This window comes from Nannospalax galili, unplaced genomic scaffold (assembly GCF_000622305.1).
Source record: "Nannospalax galili isolate Female #2095 unplaced genomic scaffold, S.galili_v1.0 scaffold39, whole genome shotgun sequence".
Classification (NCBI taxonomy): domain Eukaryota; kingdom Metazoa; phylum Chordata; class Mammalia; order Rodentia; family Spalacidae; genus Nannospalax; species Nannospalax galili.
In genome coordinates, this window is record NW_008346683.1 from 399,626 (window position 1) to 421,286 (window position 21,661).

Sequence of the window (21,661 nt, forward strand, 5' to 3'; positions counted from 1 at the left end):
TTTTTACTTTATGTGTGAATGTATTGCTTGCATGTTTGTAAGTACACCAGTATCGTGCAATGCCTGTGGAGGTCAGAAGAGGGCGTTGGGTAACCTGGAGCTGGAGTTATGGACAGTTAACTGCCAGGTGGGTGCTGGGAGCTGAATTTGGGTCCTCTGCAAGAGCAACCAGTGCTTTTAGCTGCTGATTTTTCTTTTCTTTCTTTTTTTTCTAGTATTTTATTTATTATTTTTATTTTATGTGTATGAATGTATTGCCTGCATGTATATGAGTGCACCCATGTCATGCAGTGCTGTGGAAGTCAGAAGAGGGCTTTAGCTTCCCCTGGAACTGGAGTTAAGGATGATTTGTAGCTGCCATGTGTGCTGGGAATTGAACCCGGGTCCTCTGCTAGAGCAGCCAGTGCTCCTAACCGCTGAGCCATCTCTCCAGCCCCCATTTTTCTTAAGTTTTGATTTTATACTTCTAGTAATTCATCTTGGTGATTTTTTTTTTTTTAAATGCCATTCTCTAATGGTTGGAAACCTAAAAAGAAAAGGTTGTTCCTCACAGTCGCTCTGAGAAGCTCTACCAGCCCTGTTGTGACCAGTACCTGCTTTAACTTGACACTTTGACACTTGATTTGTGGAGCTCTGAGTGGCTGGGAAGTGAGGATCTGAGAACAGGAGAGGCCGTAGAGAAAGGTAAGCATTAGGGGAAGAATGGGCAGCAGAGTCTGGCCCTCGGAGATGGCTGTAGGGTGAGGTGACAGCCCTGCCTTTTGTGGTCAGGAGTGTTTGGCCCATGACTTTTTCTGTAGAAACCTAGACTTGATTTTTATTACACTTGGTGGCAATGCTGGTAGTGATGCAGAAGAAACCAAATATAGGAAAAGGAACTCACAGAAATCACGTTAATTAAAGGTGGGAGTTCAGAAGAGCTACATACACATATCCAACACTACCTTAAAGTATTTCCCTTTAAGGAAAAGGCTGCACTTATTTGGCAGAGCCTAGAGCTTTGATTGGCCCCTTCTCCTGCTGTTTGCCAGGAAGAATCCTGACCAGTCCAGTTTTGCTCAGAGTTGGTTTGGGAGTCAGCCCAGCTGCCAAGTTCTCTCTCTACTTTTAAGTGCACTGTTTTAGAGAGAACTGGGCCTCTCAGCTGCGCCCCCTACTGTTCAGTTTTCCACTGTCCACCAGTAAGTCTGACCTTACTGTTTTTGAAACCCTACCACATGGATTCTTCTCTCTCAATTTCTTTGAAGTCTTGCCACTACAAATCGTTACCGGATTATTCCTAGCAATACACTACACATCCGACACCCTCACAGCCTTCTCATCAGTAACCCACATCTGCCGAGACGTTAACTACGGCTGAATAATCCGATACCTACACGCCAACGGCGCATGGTGTAGGGAGGAATGAGGTCAAACTAATTGAGGACTGTTTTTAGGGATCTTAATGGAGAACCCCACTCAGCATCCTGTAAGAGCCCACCATGCCTGCAAGTAACTTAGGACATAAGCTGCTAAAGAATGTGATCTCGGACTTTGTGGCTTGATTTTCTTTTCTAAGGGCATGAAACGCTAAGGGCATGTCCTCTGAGAGCTAGATCAGATCAGTTTTTGTTGTGAGGAAACATCTTTCACATTGACTGGAGAGAAGAGTGGGTATTATGTGTATGGATGGACTCTCTTCAGAAACCTACATGTGGTCGGTGGCAGTCTCTGCCGTCTTAGTTGTATTTGAGGGCAAGGCTGTCAGCAAATGAAGGGTTAATCCCCAGATTTTAGTTGCTTGCTGGTGTCAGTGTCTAGAACCCAGCCCAAGGTTCCTGGCTGGCTGTGGGTCTAATTGGCACTCCTGTTGACACAGTCTTGGTTCTCTGCTGTAGTAACTATATGGCCTGGGGTATGGGCTATGTAGGTGTGCCTCTCTCTGTGGTTAGAAGCTACTTAAACATATGTTGACCCCATGGGAAGGTTAGACCATTTAAGTGCTAGCCTGTAAATTTCATGGTGAGTATAATTTTCAGATTTGTTAACCTCTCATAACAGATTAACTGAAGGAAGATGAGAGAAAGCATCCTCAAAAAGATGTCGCCCCTTAAGGAAGGCTTGTAGATAGAACGTTAGTCACTGGATTGTTATAAATCTTTATCATTTGTGATACAACATAGATGTCCCATGGTATTTAAGGACTCCCTCACTTCATAAGGAGATCCTAAAGCCCTCAGATGCTCAAGTCCCATATCTCTAATGGCCTGGCATTTGTGGTTAACCTAGGCGTTCTCCCACGTGTCTGTAGTCATCTCTAGATCACTTGTCTCTTAGAGTATAACACTCTGTAAATAGTTCCTGTACTGTATTGTTTACGGAATGACAAAAATCTGTATATGTTCGTATCAGATGTTGGTTCCCCCAAGTCTCCATTTTATGGTCGGAGCGCCTGTATATGAAAGGCTAGCTTTACTCATGAGTATAAGGTAAAGTTACCTTTGAACACCTGTACCTCTCCTGTAGACTAGCTTCCTGAGGTGTAGGGCAGGTTTTGGTCTTTTTTTCTTCTGAGAATCTGGCCTTCTTGGTAGATTCAGCACTTACTGAATCAGTTACATAAAGAAGAAGCTTTTAAACTGAACACAGAAGACATGGTTCTAGTTCAGGAACTTATTTGTACATTTAGTTCTCTTTGTCTTGGTGCTGTACTTCTCTTAGGTTGCTAGGTCCAGGTGACGAGCATGACACTTCTTCCTTGAGCCCGGTATCCCACCTGCCTGGTTGTTGGTCTCTAAGCACCTGTAAAAGGGATGACTGACAGAATGTGCCCATTCTCCCCACTACATTCTACAGTTTGGGGGAATAAGAAGCTGCCTTGAAGTGATGGGTCCCATCTATACTTAGGCTTTATTGAGTATGTGGTATTTGAGGGGGTTGGGTGCTAATAGAAACTGCTACACACATTTTACTGGTTAAAAAAGAGAGAGATCCGGGAAAGTTAAGTAATGGCTAGTGAGTGACCACCATGACTGTTATCAAGACTCAGATCTTCCGAGTTTAGTCCCAGGTGGCTGCCATGCTACCAGAGAATTCCCAGTTTTTAATAGAAAGCATCAACAAAAATTGACTTCCTGAAAAAACAAATGTTGGCAATTAACTTAGGATTGTAAGTGGAAAAATACTTTCTTTTTGAATGCTAAGATAGCTAGGCCAATTTCTTTTTTTGTACTTTTGCACAATTTAGAAAACAGGATAAAATGCAAGAAGTTTCATAAAAAATAGCTTCTTTTAAAGCTCTTTTAAAAAGTGGAGCACTTTGAATTTCTAAAAATAGCATCTAAAAATGCTAATTGTCAAAAAGGAATTTTAGTTGCATGAATGCTGTAGTTTTCTGGGGACTGCTGGCCCTGGGAGAATGCCTGGTTCCAAACACTTTCTGTTTTCGTATGACTCGTGTGTTTGTGGCTCCCTCAGGAAGAGATGGAGAAATACATTCTGAAGGAGGATTTCGGGAGGTAGGAGAAGATTAGTTTTTTCTTTCCTTTGTTTCTTCTTTTCTTTTTTTTGTCTTTAAAGGAAAGGCCTATAGAAGCCTGGTCCTAACTGATTCCAGATGGGTCTGCTCCAGTACAAAGGTTTTCAGTGTGTTTGGGTTGAGCCTGACCAAGAGGGCCCCCTGAGCACTTCCTGTGCAGCTCTGCAATTGTACTCACCTAATCAGAAACAGCCCTTATTTCTGGAGCTCAGAGTAGCCAGGGCGTGTCCTGTTCTCTTTGTGCCTCTTTTTCTTAGCCGATCTTTCCTCATCCCTGGCTTCCCTCCCCTTAGGAACAGAAGAGAAAGAGGCAAGAGTGGTCAAATAAAGGCAGATTCTGAATCTGAATATTTAGGAAAGGCTTTGAGGGTGGGGTGGGTTCGGGGGAGAAGTGGCTGAGAGTAGTTGGTTGGAATGTAAACTAGACTTTTGGAAAGCCAAGACACTCTTTATTTTTAATTTTTAAAATATCTTGGCAACCTTCCTGAGTGGTTCAGAATATTATGTGGGATGGTTTATTCATGTTGTAAACTGAGTATCATAGGCTGTGTTTGTGCCAAAGGGTGAGTTTGACAGTGACTTTAAACCCAGTGGAAGGAAGGTGTTTTGCACTCAGATCCCGTGCACCATTGTTTCCAAAGCACTGTGCCTGCTGTGCTCCGACATTGGCTTGAATTTGGCTGTCTTCCCAACTACCACAGTATATCTTTGGCCTCTGCCCTGCTTAAAAGAGGATTCTGTGATGCTCAGCTGCAGGCTCTATGAATTATTCTTTTGGGCCTTCTAGACTCCATCAGGAATGTATTTTATGTATATACTTGATTTTCTATTTTGGTTCAGATGCCTAATGACTTGAGAGTGTGCTGATATCAACTCTCAGTTTTCTGGATCTAGCTGATGATTGCAGAAACTCTGCTCTATCCCTGGGGTTCATTTGGGTCTTTGCAATTTCATTCTAATCCATTGTAGCTTAATTGTCAGAAGACAACTTGCAGGAGCTGGGTTTCTCCTTGAACCACCTGGGTTCTGGGAATTGAACTCAGGTCGTCGGGTTTGGCAGCAAGTACCTTTACCCACTGAGCCATCTCCCTGGCTGGCCCTTTCTGTTCCTCCCTCCCTCCATCCTCTAAAATTTGTTTTATGTAACTTACATTTTTTTTTCTTGAGCCAAACATGAAACATACTGTCTGATGAAAAAATTTTACCCTGTTTCTGAGTAGTTAAGTGGAATGTCTGGATTATATATGTTTTTAAATTTTTAAAATTAATTTTGCTTTAAAAATATTATTTTTATTTTATGTGTATGCATTTATTGACTGCATGTAGGTAAGTACACCTGTGTCATGCAATGCCCACGGAGGACAGAAGAGAGTGTTGGATCCCCTGGAACTGGAGTTACGGACAGTTGTTAGCTCCCATGTGGGTGCTGGGATTCGAACCCGGGTCTTCTGCAAGAACAGTCAGTATTCTTAACTGCTGTACTATCTCTCCAGCCCCAGAAAAATTAATTTTACTTTTTATGTGAATGAGTATATTGCTTACATGTGTGTAAGTGCTGCCGTGTCATGCAGTGCTCACAGAGGTCAGAAGAAGGTGTGGGATCCTTTGGAACCATTGTTAGCTGCCATGTGGGTGCTGGGAACTGAACCCGGGTCCTCTACAAGAGCAGACAGTGTAACTGCTGAGCCATCTCTCCAGCCCCATCTGGGTCACTTTTGTCATAGGAACCTTAACGACATAGTTTTGCTGCTGAAGGAAGTTGCCCATACCTAAAGCCATTAGCTGTTTGTTATAGTGCTGTCAGTTACCCAAGATCCTCTTTCTTACCCTTTTTTTTTTTTTTGGCAAACTCTTCCCAGTAGCTGTGAAGAAAAGGTAGCTAAGGCATTCTACTTTTTGAGTAGCTGTTATATGTCAAGCCCCAGACTTCTCTCATTTGTTCTTGAGAACTCTCAGGTCAGTGGCCTCGTTTCTACTTGCACATAGGAAAACTCTGCTCCCCCAGTGTCACAGAGCCAGCATCAGAACAGGCTTAACTCCTTTGCATTCTGTGTTCAAAGGTGGTACAGTACATATTCTTCTACCTTCTGAGTTAGAGGTAGCTACCAAAGCTTTCTCCAAAATTATTCTCTCAGAGGATATAGTGATTTAAAAGATGTAAAAAATCATTTAAAACTGTTTTTGCTCCTCTTCCCTTGTTAAAAATGCTAACTTCTGCCTCTGACGTGTGTGTGTGTGTGTGTGTGTGTGTGTGTGTGTGTGTGTGTGTGTGTGTGTGTGTCCCCAAATGTCCTTCAGTGTGGGTCCATCCACTGAAGCCCATCAACCTACCCTAATATTGGCAAGAGGATGAGGCAAGCCATTCACTCATTGTTTTTTAGAAAGACCAGTCCTCCCAGAGATGGGTTTTCTTAAGTTGAATTTTTTATTGGCACAATTACAGAGTAACATGTATTTGTCTAAAAAGCAGCTTTGAAACCGCAGGATGGCAGTTCTGATGAGCAGGTGAACAGACACAACTCATTATCTTCTAGGGTATTGTGGTGGAGCAGCACATGAGGCTCTTGGGACCCTGTGTCATTGACAGCTCTTGGCTACCTTTAGGTTGTGTCCTAGTTAAATGATGTAAAATTCTGTGCTGTGAGAGGCACCCCGTGTATAGCTCTGAATTCAGACTTTGCCCTGAAATCTGCTGATTTGCCTGAGCAGAGACAATGTTCAAAAGTTGGGGTGGGTTGTTTTGGATATAATAGTAGACCTTGGACAAGCATAGTTGGAATTGCCAGGAAGTAGTGAATTAGCTTACTCTGGGTAGGCTTACTCTGAAGACTTCTTAGACCTTTTTTGGATGTTTACCATGACCTGTAACGGTTTGCTTAGTATAATGTCTTCTGCCCCAAGTTGACTAAACTTTATGAGAGCAAAGACTACACCTGTTTTTCATGCAGAATTCATGGTACTGGTTTATTGGGTTTTGGCCAAGCCTTTGTCCATTATCTTGGATCAGTGGAACTGACTTTGAACATTTTGTTGAGCTGAGCCTTGTGGCACCGACTTGGAATCCCAGTTGCTTGAGAGGCTGAGGCAGGAGAATTGCTCAGGTAGCCTGAGCAATTTGGTGAGATCTGGCCCTAAAATAAAGTAAAAAGAATGCTACAAGCAGGGCATGGTGGTGCATACCTTGGATTGTTATAACTGATAGGTGGCTTGCTTCTCATGCTTGTACTATCCTTTGCCTGTCCAACTGGTAGGATGTGTGTGCACAAACATTTGTATGTTTATGTGTTAGAGTATTGTATAGGGATGAAGGGGCTTTTTGTCTTTTAATCTTAATTTTCCTGTCAAATAATCAATGAACAATGATTTTTTTTTTAATTAAAGAAGCATAGGAAAAGATAATTGATTAAGCTGTACTGTTGAAGAGTAGGAAAATATTATCTGTCCTCACAGGGCAGCAAATTTGAATTTCTACAGACAACAGAATCATATGGGTTTTTAGCCACTGGAGACTTCATTTTCAGGATGTACCTCATTTTGGACTTTAATTTTGTTATGCAGACGCTAAAGGAAAGTAATTTCCATGTGGTATTAAAATGCTTAGTTAGACCCATTACTTTATGGAGATTTAACAGAGAAAAGCCATTTTAGGAAAATCTGACCTGATGTGGGAAATCTTGAGTTTTCCTTGTCCTCTGTTACCTGGCCTTTTCTCTCAACTTTCAACCTTGCCTTCCTAAAATACCTGAAAAGTTCTCCAGGTTTGTCGTGTTGGCTTGCTTCCCTACCTCTCTAAGTCTTTGTTCTTCATCCCTGGATGCCCTACCTTCCTCCTTTATCTAAATATTTGAATCCTGCTCATGCATGCTTCATGCCATCTCTTGAACTAGCCAGTTTTTGATTACTCTCCCCATGCATTAGTCCCTTTTCTGTTTCTGTGTTAAGACATGTGACCAAGGCAACTTAGCAAAGGAAGAGTTTTTGTGGCTTACAGTTTCAGGTTAGAGTCCATAATGGTGTGGGGGAAGTATGGTGGCAGGAGGTAGCCAGAGCAGAAAGTTGAGCTATCAGTCACATCTTCAAGCAGGCACAGGAAGCAGGCAACTGGAAATCTGGAAAGCTTTAGAACTCTCATAGCCTGCTCCTCAGTGATGAGCTTCCTTCTGCAAGGCCGCATCGCCTAAAACCTCCCAAAACAGTGCCACCAACTGGGGACAAAATGTCCAAATACTTGGAGCCTGTAAGGGACATTCTCATTCAAATCCCCCCCCCCATAGTATAAAACTTTGCTGTGTATGTGGTTATAGAGGAAAGTAACACTAACTGGTTTCCATGGATATCAGATATAGGACTTTGGCCTCTTTGGCATGGTTCTTTGATGACCTGATTTAATTTTAGTGGAATCCTTACAGAAATGCTCTAGTTCTATATGTAGAATGTGGAAATCATAACTCTGAATGTATAGGTACTAACTGCTTTAGGGTTTGTGGATTAAATCCAACAGACGAGAGGTTAGGGCAGAGCTCAGTGGCAAGTTGCCCATGCTTGGCATGTGTGAGGCTTGGGTTCCATTCCTAGTACTTTAGCAGAAACAACTTTTGCTCCCAAGTAGAGAGCAAAACAAGACCGTGTCAGCCTTATGACATGGTGACTGGGTCAGTGTGAACATTGACAGTGGTTAAGTTACATCTCAAATATAAGAAATTTAAATTCCAGCATTTGGAGCTGGAGAGGTGGCTCAGAGGTTAAGAGCACTGGCTGTTCTTGCGGAGGACTTGGGTTCAATTCCCAGCACCCATACAATGGCTAGCAACCATCAGTAACTCCAGTTTCAGGGGCTCCAATGCCCTCTTCTGACCTCTGTGGGCATTGCACGACACAGGTGCATCTATCTACATGCAGGCATACACAAAAATAAAAATAAATTCCAGAATATGTTATCTGAAGTTTTATTATTTCACTTTAGCATGTAATTTCTCAAGCTACTTTTAATTTAAAAAGATCTGAGACGAATCATTACCATTTTGTTCAGAAGTTTTGAATAATGGGATTAGAATAATAATAACTATTGAGTGCTTGCTTAGAGTTTAATGTGGTCAGTAATACATAAAAAGTATGGCTTTGACCTTCATGTAAAAAAATTTACATTTTATTGATGATCTAAGAGAACATAGATAAAAAATGATTATTAAATGTTTCTTTCCAACTTTGACAATGGGAGTAGAAAAATGTATAGACTCTAAGCGTTCAAACAGATCTGAGGTATGTATTAGATGCACTGGTGTAGGTGGAACTTTATTTCCATTTGCAGAGTGGGACTGGAGAGGTGACTCAGCAGTTAAGAGCCACTGTACTCTTACAGAGGAGTTCGATTCCTAGCACCCACATGGCTACTAACAATGTCCATAATTAGAATTCCAAGGGAATCCGATGCCTTCTCCTGACCTCTGCAGGCATTGCATGACATGGGTGCACTTACACACATATAAGCATAACATTCATACACATAAAATAAAAATAAATAAATAAATAAATAAAAATTTTAAAAAAGAGTATATACAACTTCCCAATTTGTCTTATTTTTAAGCCCCTGACACATCATAAGGGCCCTTAATGCATATTTGAATGAAAGAGTGGTAAGTAGAATTTTAATTACAGCAGTGCACTTAATCCAGACCATTGCTGATAGATTTCATAGTGAAGGCCCTGTAACTTATGATGGGCTTTCTCAGAGGCTGCTTTAGTCTTCCCGTGTACAATAAGGTGACCTTCTGTTTTGAGTGTTAAGAGTTGTGCTCGTCATAGTCAACCTATGGAGTCATTCGAATAGAGTTGTACATAGGAGTAGTTTCACACAAGGACTGGCTTGTTAGCTAACAGGGAGTAAAGGAAGAAAGCGTCTATTTCAGAGACAAGCTAATTATACTCTAGTCGTCATGTTGTCTTTCCCGTCTGTGTGTGTGTCCGCCCTGTGCGCGCGGAATTCAGATATTGGTTGTTTATTAGTGCATGTTACATTCTTCGGTGTTTTCCACTGCACTTGGGAAACTTATTCTAGGTTCTCTATTAGTTGAAAAGAGGGTACTCTGGAGCTCTGCCCCCACACTAAAACTACAGTTTTCTTGGGTGTGTCTTAGTAATACCCATCCTCTTTCTTACTACAAGACCTGGACATGCTTGGAGCCATTCCTATTTGGTCACAATTTATGCTTTGTTCCTCAGAGTCATATAGGACATAGCCACTGATTTGATGTAATGTTGAGCAATATGGCTCTAGGAAGAATTTCTTCCCTGAATTGGATGTGGACAGCTGAACTGAGAAACAAAGTTCTGCCTCCTATTCACACATTACTTAGGGAGAGTGAGAGCCATTTCAGAATTAGAGTTTGGATTAAGAAATGAAATAGAATCAGACATGGTGGCGTATACCTTTAATCCCAGCACTCGAGAGGCAGAGGTAGGTGGGTCTCTGAGATGGAGGCCAAGCCTGGTCTACATAGTGAGTTCCAGGCCAGTTGGGGCTACAAGGAGACCCTTTCAATAAAAATAAATAAAATAAATAAATAAATAAATAAATAAATAAATAAGTAAGTAAGTAAAATAAGCTGCTTTTACTGAAAAGCATTGGCTTCTCATTGGCCTCCTGAAGTAACTAAAGCAGGGTGAAGCACTGACATCCACACCTTCTTGTCTGTCTCAAAAAAAAAAGGAGGGGGAGGATAGGGCCAGCTTCAGAATGAGTACTAGGCACAAATTGGTTCATTTTTTTCCAGGTACTAGGTTTAACCTTCATAAGAGGTGTTTGAGAACTGATGTGCATTTTGTAGAGAGCTATGATTGTTATGAAATGGTGATTTCCTAGAAACTCATGTTCTGCTTCTAGCAGAATTTTGCTAATCATGGTGTCACCATACTCTCCTTATTCAGTACCTTTGGCTCAGGGACCTAAACTACTTTGTGTTAATTTTGTCAGAAATTCTTAGAACATCACTGTGTGGGAGCTACTTTTTAGATGAAGTGTGTGAGAACTAATTCTAGTTTCCATAGTTGGTCAGTCTCTGAGATGAAAATCAGAGTTCAGACCCAGAATTTTCAGTTCGAGACTTAGTGTCTGTGGTCATAGGAGTGTGTAGACTTTCTACCTCACTTCCCCACCTCCATTTCTTCTATGATGGAAGACATATCCAGCAAATAGAAAGAAAATTCTGTCTTGAAGGGCAGATACTATTCTGCCGTTAGGCATGGCATTCCCGCTCCTTGACTTGAGGTGGAAGGAGGCAGCAGAGACTGATGGTCTGTGCATGAAATGCCCCAGCTAGTTTTGGGTGTGATTTTCTTTTTGTTCTGTCTTTTTTTCCTCTTCTGATGGGAGGAGGTGAGTGAGAGAATTTTCCCTGTGGCAGCCTTGTATGTGGGTTAGGCAGTCTGGTTGCTTTTAAGGTTCAGTAGATACTGCTGTTTGCTTTTGGGTTGGGGGCCAGAGAGAAGGTGAAACACCCGCTTTGGGGTGGGGTTGAGGGAAGTGTGGAATGTAGGAAGAGGAGGATATTTCTGTTTTCTTAGTCATAAGACTCTGAATCCCAAGTAGCTAAATTTAGCTGAGGTTCCTGTTGGAAGCATCATTTTTTGGGGGGACGGGCAGTGGGGCCATAACGGAAAACCTTTTTGTGTATCCTGTTCCATGAAGCCAATAGGGAAGCAGGAGGAGGTGAGGTTGCCATGGAGATGGTAGCTGTGTGCAAGGGGAGAGCAGCAGGGTTTAGAATTCCAGGAAGGAAGAGAGAGTGATGTCATCAGATTCCATGGACCAGCCCAGGAACCCCTGTGAGGTTGGTGGGGAGTTGTGTGTGTGTGTGTGTGTGTATGTGTGTGTGGGTGGGTGGGTGGGGGGGAGTTTGTACAGGGGATCTGTGCCCTTAGTAGGATGTGGGGAGTCCAGTTCAAGGAGAGGGTGTGTGAAATTGGGCTTATCCATAGTAATGCCTGATTTAAGAAAGAAAGAAAATCATAAATCATTCTGAATTTGCAGACCATTTTCTTTGTTAAGAAAGGATATATTCAACAAAGGAGCTCATCAGATAGAAAAATGTAATATCTTTTTATAGCTAAATCCCTGTAGTATTTGTGTATGCCTTTATCCCTCATCTGTGCAGATGTTTGTATGCATATTTTAGATATATAGTTAATTGCCTTTGTACAGTTCATTTTATGTGCTCCATGCAGTTAAATGCTTCATTAATGCTTAATTATAGTATTTATTTTCATATGGATTAAAATCTGGAATCAAAGACGTTGCTTTTGCAGCAGAAAGGAAGGCTGCAAGCTTCACGACTGTTCTGAGCATACGCAGGCTTATGTTGGTGGTGAAGGACAAATGCATGTTTAGCTATTGCTAAAAGGATGATTTCAAAAGAAAACAAATGTAACAGCATCTGTGCATCCAAAGGAGCATTGTCCTTCAAATAGTCACCTTGGCTCTGGTGACACAAGCATTGTGCAAAGCATAAAGAATTCTGATTCGGAGTCCGTTTCAGAGACGAGTGATATGGAAACATTTTCCATTTCTAACATTGAATTTACCACTAAAAATGCATCATGATCAGAATTAGCTTTTCCTGATTTCGTCTTGTGAAAATCAAATCCATACTCAATCAAATTTGTATCCCAGCTAAAGCTGTTTCAAGCATGATTCAGTTTTGAAGGCATTTCTGTATTCAGAGCTCTTGGACACTGTAGTTCAGCAGTGATGTTTTGAATGATGGTAACATGTGGACTAAGAGCATTTGCCTTTCCAGGATGATATCTTCTGAGGTGACCCGCTTGGCTTTATTTACTCAAGTGTTCAGTGTCAGTGGTATGTCTGAGAGCCCAGATACTGGAATCACATTGACTCAAGTCTGAACCTCTGTTTCGCTGGTCACTCCCTGACCTTGGACAAGCTGCTGTCTCTTGGTGCATTTTCCCCACATACATAAAATGAGAATGACGATGCTGTAAGAGTAGACTTGAGTGCAATTCGAGAGTAGAGTAAGCTAATACGTAAAACATTCAGACTTCTGATGTTTTCTCAGTTAGTGCTTGCTGTCTATTTTCATTAATAATTGCATTTTTCTTAGCTGGGTATGATGGAACACTCTTGGAATCCCAGCACTGAGGAGGCTGAGGCAGGACAGTTATGAGTTTGAGGCCAGCTTGGGCTATATGTCAAGTCCAGGCCACCTTGACTGTATACAGAGACCCTCTCTGTCAAAAAGCAAAATAGGGGCCAGTGAGGTAGCTCAGTGAGGGAGACTGTCAAGCCAGATGAACCCGAGTTTGATCTGAAGAACCCACATGATACGACAGAACAGACTCCTGCAAGTTGTTCCCTCACCTTCACATGTATGCTGTGATATCTACCCTCCCCAAAGTATATAAATAAAATTTATTAAAGAATTATTAAAAGCAGAACAGGGTTGGAGGAAATGGCTTAGTGGATAAAGTGTTTACTGTGCAGATGAGGATTGGAATTTGAATCTTCAACAGCTTTGTAAAAGCAGGCGTGACAGCCTGGAGCAAACTAGCTAGCTAGACTGGCCACAACTTATGAACTCTGGGTTCAGTAAGAGACCCTGCCTCGATAAATAATGCAGAAAGCAATTGAAGAAGACAGTTGCTATCATCTTAAAATCTCCACATGCACGAGCACACCCCCACACCTGTGTACACACCTGTACATGTGTATCCACACATGGAAACACGCTTACACATGCACACACAACATAGATACGTGCAAAAACAAAAATACATTTCTTGAAATTAAGAACTATAAGTTAGAATTTCATCTTGAGATAGTGTAGTCTAGTTGGCCCAGTATGATACTAAAATCAATACGGGATTTTTCCATATACCTTGGGACCCAGAAGGAAAGGGCCCAGAACTCAGTAGTTTTAAATGGTTGCCCCATTATCAGCTAGGATTGAGACCCACTCAGAGTAATAATCTATTCAGAGTATGGACTAAGTACCCAAAGCTTCATCTCTTGGACATGTGAGAATTGCAGGTGCCATGCAAGACCCACTGTGATTTGATTTCCAGAGCGTGCATTTTAACAAGGCACTCAGTCTTCACATTAAAGTCTAAGAAGCATCACTTTTCTTCTATATTGGAATTACTGGGCGATAACAACAGGTTTTTTTCCTTTGCCAGAAGAGGAATCATTTGGGTAAGCTCTTCTGCAGACTGGCTTGTTCGTATCTTCCCATTGCCTGGCCTTAGAGAGAAGAAAGGCTTTTCTGCTCTAAACCACTGTAGCATGTAATGGAAAGAACAGTTACAGTTGTGGCTGTTTGCTTGTTCATTTAACCTTTCTGAGTCTTACTGTCTTCACTTGATAGTGGAGATGACTCCTAAGTCACGACCTGATATATATAAATTATATAGCACATTGTGGTGTGTCTATAAGTTAGGGCCTTCCCCTTTTCACCTTTCTTTCAGCCTTTTCTTGACAGATTTGTACTGTAGTCCTGTTCCCTCAGAAGGGCCCCATGTGAGTGCCAATTCCATTCCATCTCTGTAGGTCCCTTGCCATTTATCTGTCTCTCAGCAATCTTAAATATTTAACTGTACACACAGAAAATTGTACTATGTTTTTTCTTTGCCTGGTTTTCCCTACAAAATGCCTTTCATAAGATGTTTACTGTTCCCCCTTAAGCCGGGTATGGTGGTGCACTCCTTTAATCCCAGCACTGAGGAGGCAGAGGCAGGCAGATCTAGTCAGAGCTCAGTGAGATCAAGGCCAGCCTGGTCTAAATAGCAATTTCCAGGCCAGCTGGGGCTACAGAGAGACTCTCTCCAAAAGAGCAAACTAAAACAAACCAAAACAAAAATGCTTACTGTTCCCAAGGAGGGCTACATGAGGAAGAAAAGTTGAGTGAATACAGGATTCAGGCAAACTGAAGACGAGAGCTGATGGAGACAGCCCTGCAGATTCCTGATAGTTGACCATGTGTTTAAGAAAATGAAGTTTGTGATTTTAAAATCTTGATCTAGAGAGTCTGGCAATGGGAGGCACTGTGATCATGAAGGTGGTTTTTTTCAGGGCAATGTTCACCCATTGTATTCTAGATGTGTTGACCATTGCAATTTCCCCAAATTGGGGAAACTTGACTGCAATTTGTGAATGGGAAATTGTTTTTACCTTCTTCCTACCAAAAATCAAACTTCCTGAGGTTTTGTTTAAAGTTCCCTAGATTGAAGCAAGAATCAACGTGGTAATTATCAGATGATCATTGAGTCATAAGCAGTGAGTATTTTCTTCCTGAACAGAGATTGACATAAGAGGAAGTTTATTGCCCCAGGGACCCCAGAAGTAGATGGCAGGGAGTTTGGGTCTGAGAGTAGTTGGTATTGGAAGTGACACAGGAGAAGGAAATAGATTTTAGGGAACCTAGAGGGAAGTCAGTATTGCCAACTCAAAGCATGCAATACAAATCACGGTAAGCATATGGCCTGCTTCTGGTATTTTTGTAGATTACACCTAGTCTTTTATTTTTTGGAACAGGGTCTCACTGTGTAGCCCTGGGTAGTCTGGAATGCATTGTGTGGACCATGCCTCCAGCTTCCACTGATCTGCTGGAATCAGTGACATGCCCCATCACACCTAGCCCCATTATGTCTAATCTTATCCTTGTAAGGTGTAGGCTTAATCACTTGTATTTTAATATTTTTTAATTTATTATTTTTATTTCATGTGTAGGAGTGTATTGCCTGCATGTATGTGAGTGCACCTATGTCGTGCAGTGCCGCGGAGGTCAGAAGAGGGCCTTGGATTCCCCTGGAACTGGAGTTAAGGACGGTTCGTAGCCGCCATGTGGGTGCCGGGAATCAAACCCGTGTCCTCTGCAAGAGCAGTCAGTACTCTTAACCGCAGAGCCATCTCTCCACCCCTCCCCCCCTTTTTTAAACATTCTAGAATCATGGCGTTTATTGAAGGAAAATAAATTATTTGGAGCTAAGAACAGGAATGAGTAATCTACAGACTGTGTTGTCAGTCTGGCCCAATACTGTAGTTTTTTTAAATTGAATTTTTGCAAATTTCTTAAAAATTTTTTAAATTGAATTTTTGCATTTCATACAGAAAATCATCTTTACATCCCTTTCCCCTTTGGCACCCTCCCATAGCCTTCCCACTGGGGTTCATACAAAGGTCTATTGCGTAAAGTTAGTGTCCCCAGATAAAAGTTCATCTACTGGGATCTGGTCAGCCTATGTAGAGTCCCTCCCTTTAAGAAGATCAGCTCTTTCTCAGCAGCAGAAATCAGCTGCCAATAATTCTTTGACTAAGATTGGGACCTGCTGTTCGTTTTCACAGTTCTGTGCTGGCTTTTTGTCTGCTTAAGTTTACATGGGTCTTGTGCATGCTGATACCATTGCTGTAGGTTCATATGAGAAGAGTCATAGGCGCCCGTAGAACTATTTCCATATGGTCATGCACTACCTCCCTGGCTCTTAGAATCTTTCCATCCCTTCTTCTGCAATGGTCCCTGAGCCCTGGGTGGGTGGATTTTAATATAGAAGTCCTGTCCAAGGACCCACAGTCTGCAGACTTTTATTCTTACTCTCTGCATTTTGGCCATTTGTGACCTTTGCGTTCCTGCCCTATGTTGCATGACAGAGCTTCATTGATGAGAACTGAAAGATGCATTAGTGTTCTCTTTATCCCTTGTTCTTTGTTCCATGAGCCTTAGATATAGAGATGGCATCCTTGAAGTGCCACTTAGACTTGGGCAGTTCACAGATAGTCTCTGTAGGTGACCAGTTGTGGAACTCTGTAATTATCTCTCTCTTGAGAAAGAAGCTTCTTTTGATGGGATACTTGTCTATAGATTTAAGGATCCATATTACATTTGTCTAGGGATGTGACAGCCTTGGAGTTTTCTTCAAGATCTATGACCTCTCCAGCTATGTGTATTTGGCTAGGTTTACAGTACCCCACATGAATTTCCTCCCATTGAGTGGGTTTAAGTCCAATTAAATAGCTGTTGATTACCCCCAAGATAAAAGTGCCACTACTGCACCAATGTCATTTGCTGTGCTGGTCACTGGTGTGGTTTTTTAGGCCTTGAAGCTGGGGTTGGACCATTGACTGATGTTCTCCCTTAGCAGCTTGCATAGTGCTCTCCAAAGCTATGAGAGCTAACCTTCGGCGAGGTGGCTTCCAGTTCAGTTCCAGCTCCATTGCTCCAAATTCTGTGTTCAAAGTATGTCCTGTCTTCAGCAATATGGTCTTATCATCAAGTTCTGGGAGACAATCAAAGACTGTGGCAATAGCCTGTGTAATTTTGGGAGTCTCTTGGACTACCCTGGCCAACAACTCAAAGGAAGGTTTCTCCTCTCTGGCACTGTTTCTTGTTAGGTAGTCTTCAGCTGTACTCACAGACTCATGTATAGATATTGTATGTATACTTTTCCAGTAGGTTTTTGGACTAAATACAATTCCCTCTCGTTTTTTATGCAAATTTCATACAATATATCTGGGTCATATTTAGACACCCACCCCTATCTGCACACACCCCTTGAGGTCCCCCTCACTGGGTTTCATGCATTCTGTCATATATGTTAAGTAAGGCCTATTGAGCAAAGTTTGTGTCCCCAAATGTCCTTCATTGTGAGTTCATCCACTGGAGCCTGGTCAACCTATTTAGCATCACTCCCTTAAAACAGCTCTCTCAGAGGGACTTTTTGAATATTACAGAATGATTCGTTGGGTTGTATTTCCTTTGTACTCTGAAGCTAATTAAGAGGTATTCTTTTTTTAAGTGCTGGAGTTTGTGAAGTTTTCAGCTCAGTGTAGCACCAGTTGGAATTGAATATCACAACACAACCTTATTAGTCAGGGTTCTCCAAAGAAACAGAACCGGGACTTTGCTAGCATGTGAGAGACCATGGGTTCAATCCCCAGTATAATCACCATCACCACATGCACACAAAAAAGGCGAACAAAATAAGAGTTTTCTTTTTTTAAAATTTTATTTACTTTATTTTCTTTGTGTGAGTGCTTTGCCTGCATGTATGTAAGTGCACCTGTGTTGTGCAATGCCTGCAGAGGCCAGAAGAGGGTATCAGAGCCCCTAGAACCATAGTTAAGGATGTTGTTAGCTATCATGTGGGTGCTGGGATCCAAACATGGGTTCTCCTTAAGCATAGCCAGTGCTCCCAACCATTGAGCCATTGCTACAACCTCCAATAAGATTTTCTTATACCAAACAACAAATTAGAACTGCTGGTCTCTCTTCTTTTGTTTTTGTTTTTTTTGAGATAGGGTGTTCCTGTGGCCCCAGCTGGCCTGGAACTACCTGTGGCCTATGACACTCACCCGGTATCTTTTCTTTTTAAAATATTTGATGTTTGAGAATTAATTCTGTAGGTCATAACTGGTTATTTGATCCACAGTTGGAAAAAATAGTAGGATGAAGTTGCAGGATATATTGTGAAGGGGGTAGCACTTGGCTGTTTTTTTTTTTTTCTTTTTAAGAATTTTAATTAATCTTTATTTTATGTGTATGAATGTTTTTTGCCTGCATGTACACCTGTGTTGTGCAGTGCCCGTGGAGGCCAGAAGAAGATGGCGGATCCCCTGGAACTAGAGTTGTTAGTTTTTTTTCTTAACTGAGTTCATGTTAAGATGTAAATTGAGTACAGTTCCTATCTGGAAATTAGCTATTTGTGGTCATCCACTAAATCCCGTTCAGATCTGACCTCTTGTAAGTTATCTTCTTTGTAATTCTTCACACCTTTTTGTGTTAGACAGTCTTTTGTGCTTGACAAAACATCTGACAGAAAAAACTTAAGGGAAGAAGGATTTGTTTTTGGCTCATGGTATAGAAGTTTTGGTCCATTATGGTGAGGAAGGCCTGGTGGGAGCAGGGCAGCAATGAGAAAATAGAGAACTTGTGTGCTAGATGGCTTTCTGCTTGCACCGTTTTTTCCCCATCAGGGCCTACAGTCTACGAGTACATCTTTCTTCTTGGTTAATCCTCTCTGGAAGCACCTCACAGATGTTCCTCGAGGTGTGCTTCACTGGTCTCCTAGGTACTTCTCAACCAGTCAGGTTGCCCAGATTAACCATTACACTTTCCTACTCCTTTTTCAGCTGTATTAACTTGTTTTCCATGCCCTTACATTTTTATTCCATTGCATGGCTCACGTTTAAATTTCTACATGGCCTTCTCTTAGTAGACTCTAGTGTGAGGTGAGATAAGAATCCCTAACAGAATTTGTTTGCATTCTTCTTGTTTCTTTTTGTTTTTGTTTGTTGAGATAGTTTCATCTATGTTAAGCTGACTTTGAACTCCTGCTCCTCCTGCTTTCACCCCCCAGTTGATTACAGTTGTGCACCAACGTGCATGGCTTGTGTTTGCATTCTTAGTACAGTACAGAATTAGACAAGTAACAAAACCAAATCAAACAAGCCCAAATATCCTCTAGGGAACATTCCTTGAAAAGATAAGTAAATTGGGAGAAAAAGAGGGTGGGGTGACCTGGTGAGGCCAGCCTTGGGTGCTGGGTCCTTAATTGCATGAGAGGGCTGTTACTATTGGAATGACAGAAGTGAGGTTACAGGTAATTAATTACCTGGCCTTGTTAAGTAGGCCATGAAGGGATGGAGATAAGTGCTGCTAGGCCAGCTAAGAAACTGTTTGTTACAGTGATTTAGCCATGAGATAACACAATCCCGAATTAAGGATAATGCTTTTACTGAAAATCATAGGCACTTAACTTGAGGAATATTAAAAAAGAAAAAAAGAGTGCTGGGCGTGGTGGTGCACGCCTTTAATCCCAGCACTCGGGAGGCAGAGGCAGGCAGATCTCTTGTGAGTTCAAGGCCAGCCTGGTCTACATAGTGAGTTCCAGGACAGCTGGGGCTACAGGGAGACCGTTTCTCAAAAAGACCAAGAAAAAAAGAAAAGAAACATGCAAATACTCCAATCTACTACATATTATGTACTTTTGATGTGCTGACTACTATGGTGAGAGCTTTATGTGTATTGTCTGCTGCAACCTGTGTTTAGCCCAAGCTTCAGTAATTTCAAGGTTTGTTTTCTTCATTTGTATCACATTGTATAGTCTGTTGCTTTCAAAACAAGTTTTAATTGAAGAAATATTCACATAATATAAATCTTAATCTTTTAAAGTGAAAAAATTGGCATTGTCAGTGCCAGTCTAATCACACTTTCCATGTCAGTGTCTTCCATCTCTCCCAGCCATCTTCTCTTTACCTTTCCTTCCAGCAGTCACCAGTCTGCTTTCTATTTCTAGGATTTTGCCTTGTCTATCTAGATATTTAGTATAAGAGAACCATACAATATGTATCTTTTTGTGTCTGACTTCCTTCACTTATTGCAACATAGACAGACCTTGGAAAACATCTTCCAATAGCCAAATAATAGTCCTTTGCTTAGAAAGCCATAATTTATGTGTTCACTCACTGATATGTTGGTTGCCCTGTGAATAGTGCTGCTATAATATTTGTACAAGTGTTTGTTTGAGTACCTGTTCTGTTTTTCTGGCTAGGGATCAAGGAATGAAGTTGCTGGGTAGTTGGTAGCTCTTTTAACTTTTTGAGGAGCTGCTAAATTGTCTTCTATAACGGCTGCTTTTTTACATTCCCATCATCAGTGTACAGGGTTTATCAAAGTCTTTTTAACATAGAGCACAATAAGACCGGGAAGGTAAAGAGAGCTGTGTGTGTGTGTGTGTGTGTGTGTGTGTGTGTGTGTGTGTGTGTTTTTTTGTTTTTTTAAGCTGTGTCGTTTATTAAAGCTGTGTATCTCAGACTTTGATGGACTTATTAAATAAGTATTTACCATCACTTCACTAAGAATGAAATTTAGCTTAGGGAAATATATCTAATTCATTTAAATGGTGATCAGACTAAGAAGTGAAGACCAGAGAAGTGAAAGAAGGGAAATTTAAAGAGACTCTGTAGTTCCTTGAGGGCAAAGGACTAAATATTTATTCATGTGTCTCAGCAATTAACAAAGTGGTTGGCACACCAGGGGCTTATTTCGTTGGTTCCCAAGACTACCAGGCGCAGTGATTTGCTAGGATTTACTGCACTTAGCACAGTCACACATAGTAGGTTATAGCAACAAAAGGGGCTGATCTAGGGAAGCCAGGCTCGAGGATCAGATGCCCTTTCTCCGTGGAGGTGCATGGCACAGAATTCCTCACAGCGAGTTGTGACAGAGCTGTGTACCAGTGTACTAGGGAAGGAAGCTCATTTGAAACTTGGATGCTGAGATGGGTGAAGTGGGGCTGTTCCAAAATTCCAGACTCTCAACAGGAAACTGTCAACTGATTCAGTCACTGCACAACCAGTCACTGCGACTGGTTCTAGGTTAGAACCCTGCTCAAATCTAAGCTCCCAGACACCAAGCTGTTTCTAAGGATAGCAGTTGCTATGTCTGTTTACATAGATGCATTTCTAGGTGTTGTAAAGAAAAATAATGTAGTAGAGAACCAGTAGGAACTTGAGTGTCAAAATGGACTTGTATTTGTAATACTGTGGGGAAATTGCAGTTTTTCCGAGTGTTTCCTTACTGTAGAATGATGGACATGATTTTAGTGAGGTAATAAATTTAAACAGTAAGCACAGTGTCTGTCTTGTATATAGTAAGTAGCTTTTTTATGTATCAGTCTGGATCTAATCTAATATAGAGAGACTGTATACAATATAGTAATTTGGACAGGAAATTTGATAAAAATAAATGGGGATTGGCTTATGTTAAGTAAGGAGAAATCTAAAGAACAGAACATGTAATAGAATAGCAGACATAATGTACCAATATGATTGATGTGTGATAAAACATCATTAGTATAATATAAGATCAACTGCCTATGAGATAAAATACCCAACGAAGAGCTGTCTTACTCAATGTTTCCCCTGCTCCTCACCCCAGCAGAGAAGGCCTGGACCTTGTTGGAGAGGGTATGGCTATGACTCTAGATGACAGAGAATAAGTCTTATACCAGCAAAACGTGCTTGATATCCACTTTTTTGAAATTGGCAGAAATTAACCCTCTAGGATGCTGAGGAAAGCCATCCATGGGGAATTGACTCACCAGACATACTCTGCTATGTAACAGCCTGAAGAAGGCTCCTGG

The 21,661-nt window shown here is 41.5% G+C and overlaps 1 protein-coding gene and 1 non-coding gene across 22 annotated transcripts in view; both read left to right on the forward strand.

The window, feature by feature from the left end:
• Positions 1–21,661, forward strand: part of Rbfox2 (RNA binding fox-1 homolog 2) — a 288,997-nt gene that overhangs the window by 62,326 nt on the left and 205,010 nt on the right. Inside the window, exon 1 of one of the 21 annotated variants that reach the window (XM_017800613.2) lies at positions 11,264–11,343. The exons of the other annotated variants lie outside the window; for them this stretch is intronic. Coding sequence (XP_017656102.1) covers positions 11,302–11,343 — 42 coding nt within the window. The 5' untranslated portion in view covers positions 11,264–11,301. Of the gene's footprint in view, positions 1–11,263; positions 11,344–21,661 lie in introns of those variants that run through there. 21 annotated transcript variants of the gene reach the window in all.
• Positions 14,546–14,703, forward strand: LOC115072049. The gene has a single exon (XR_003851109.1). It is a non-coding gene; the product is annotated as a U1 spliceosomal RNA (small nuclear RNA).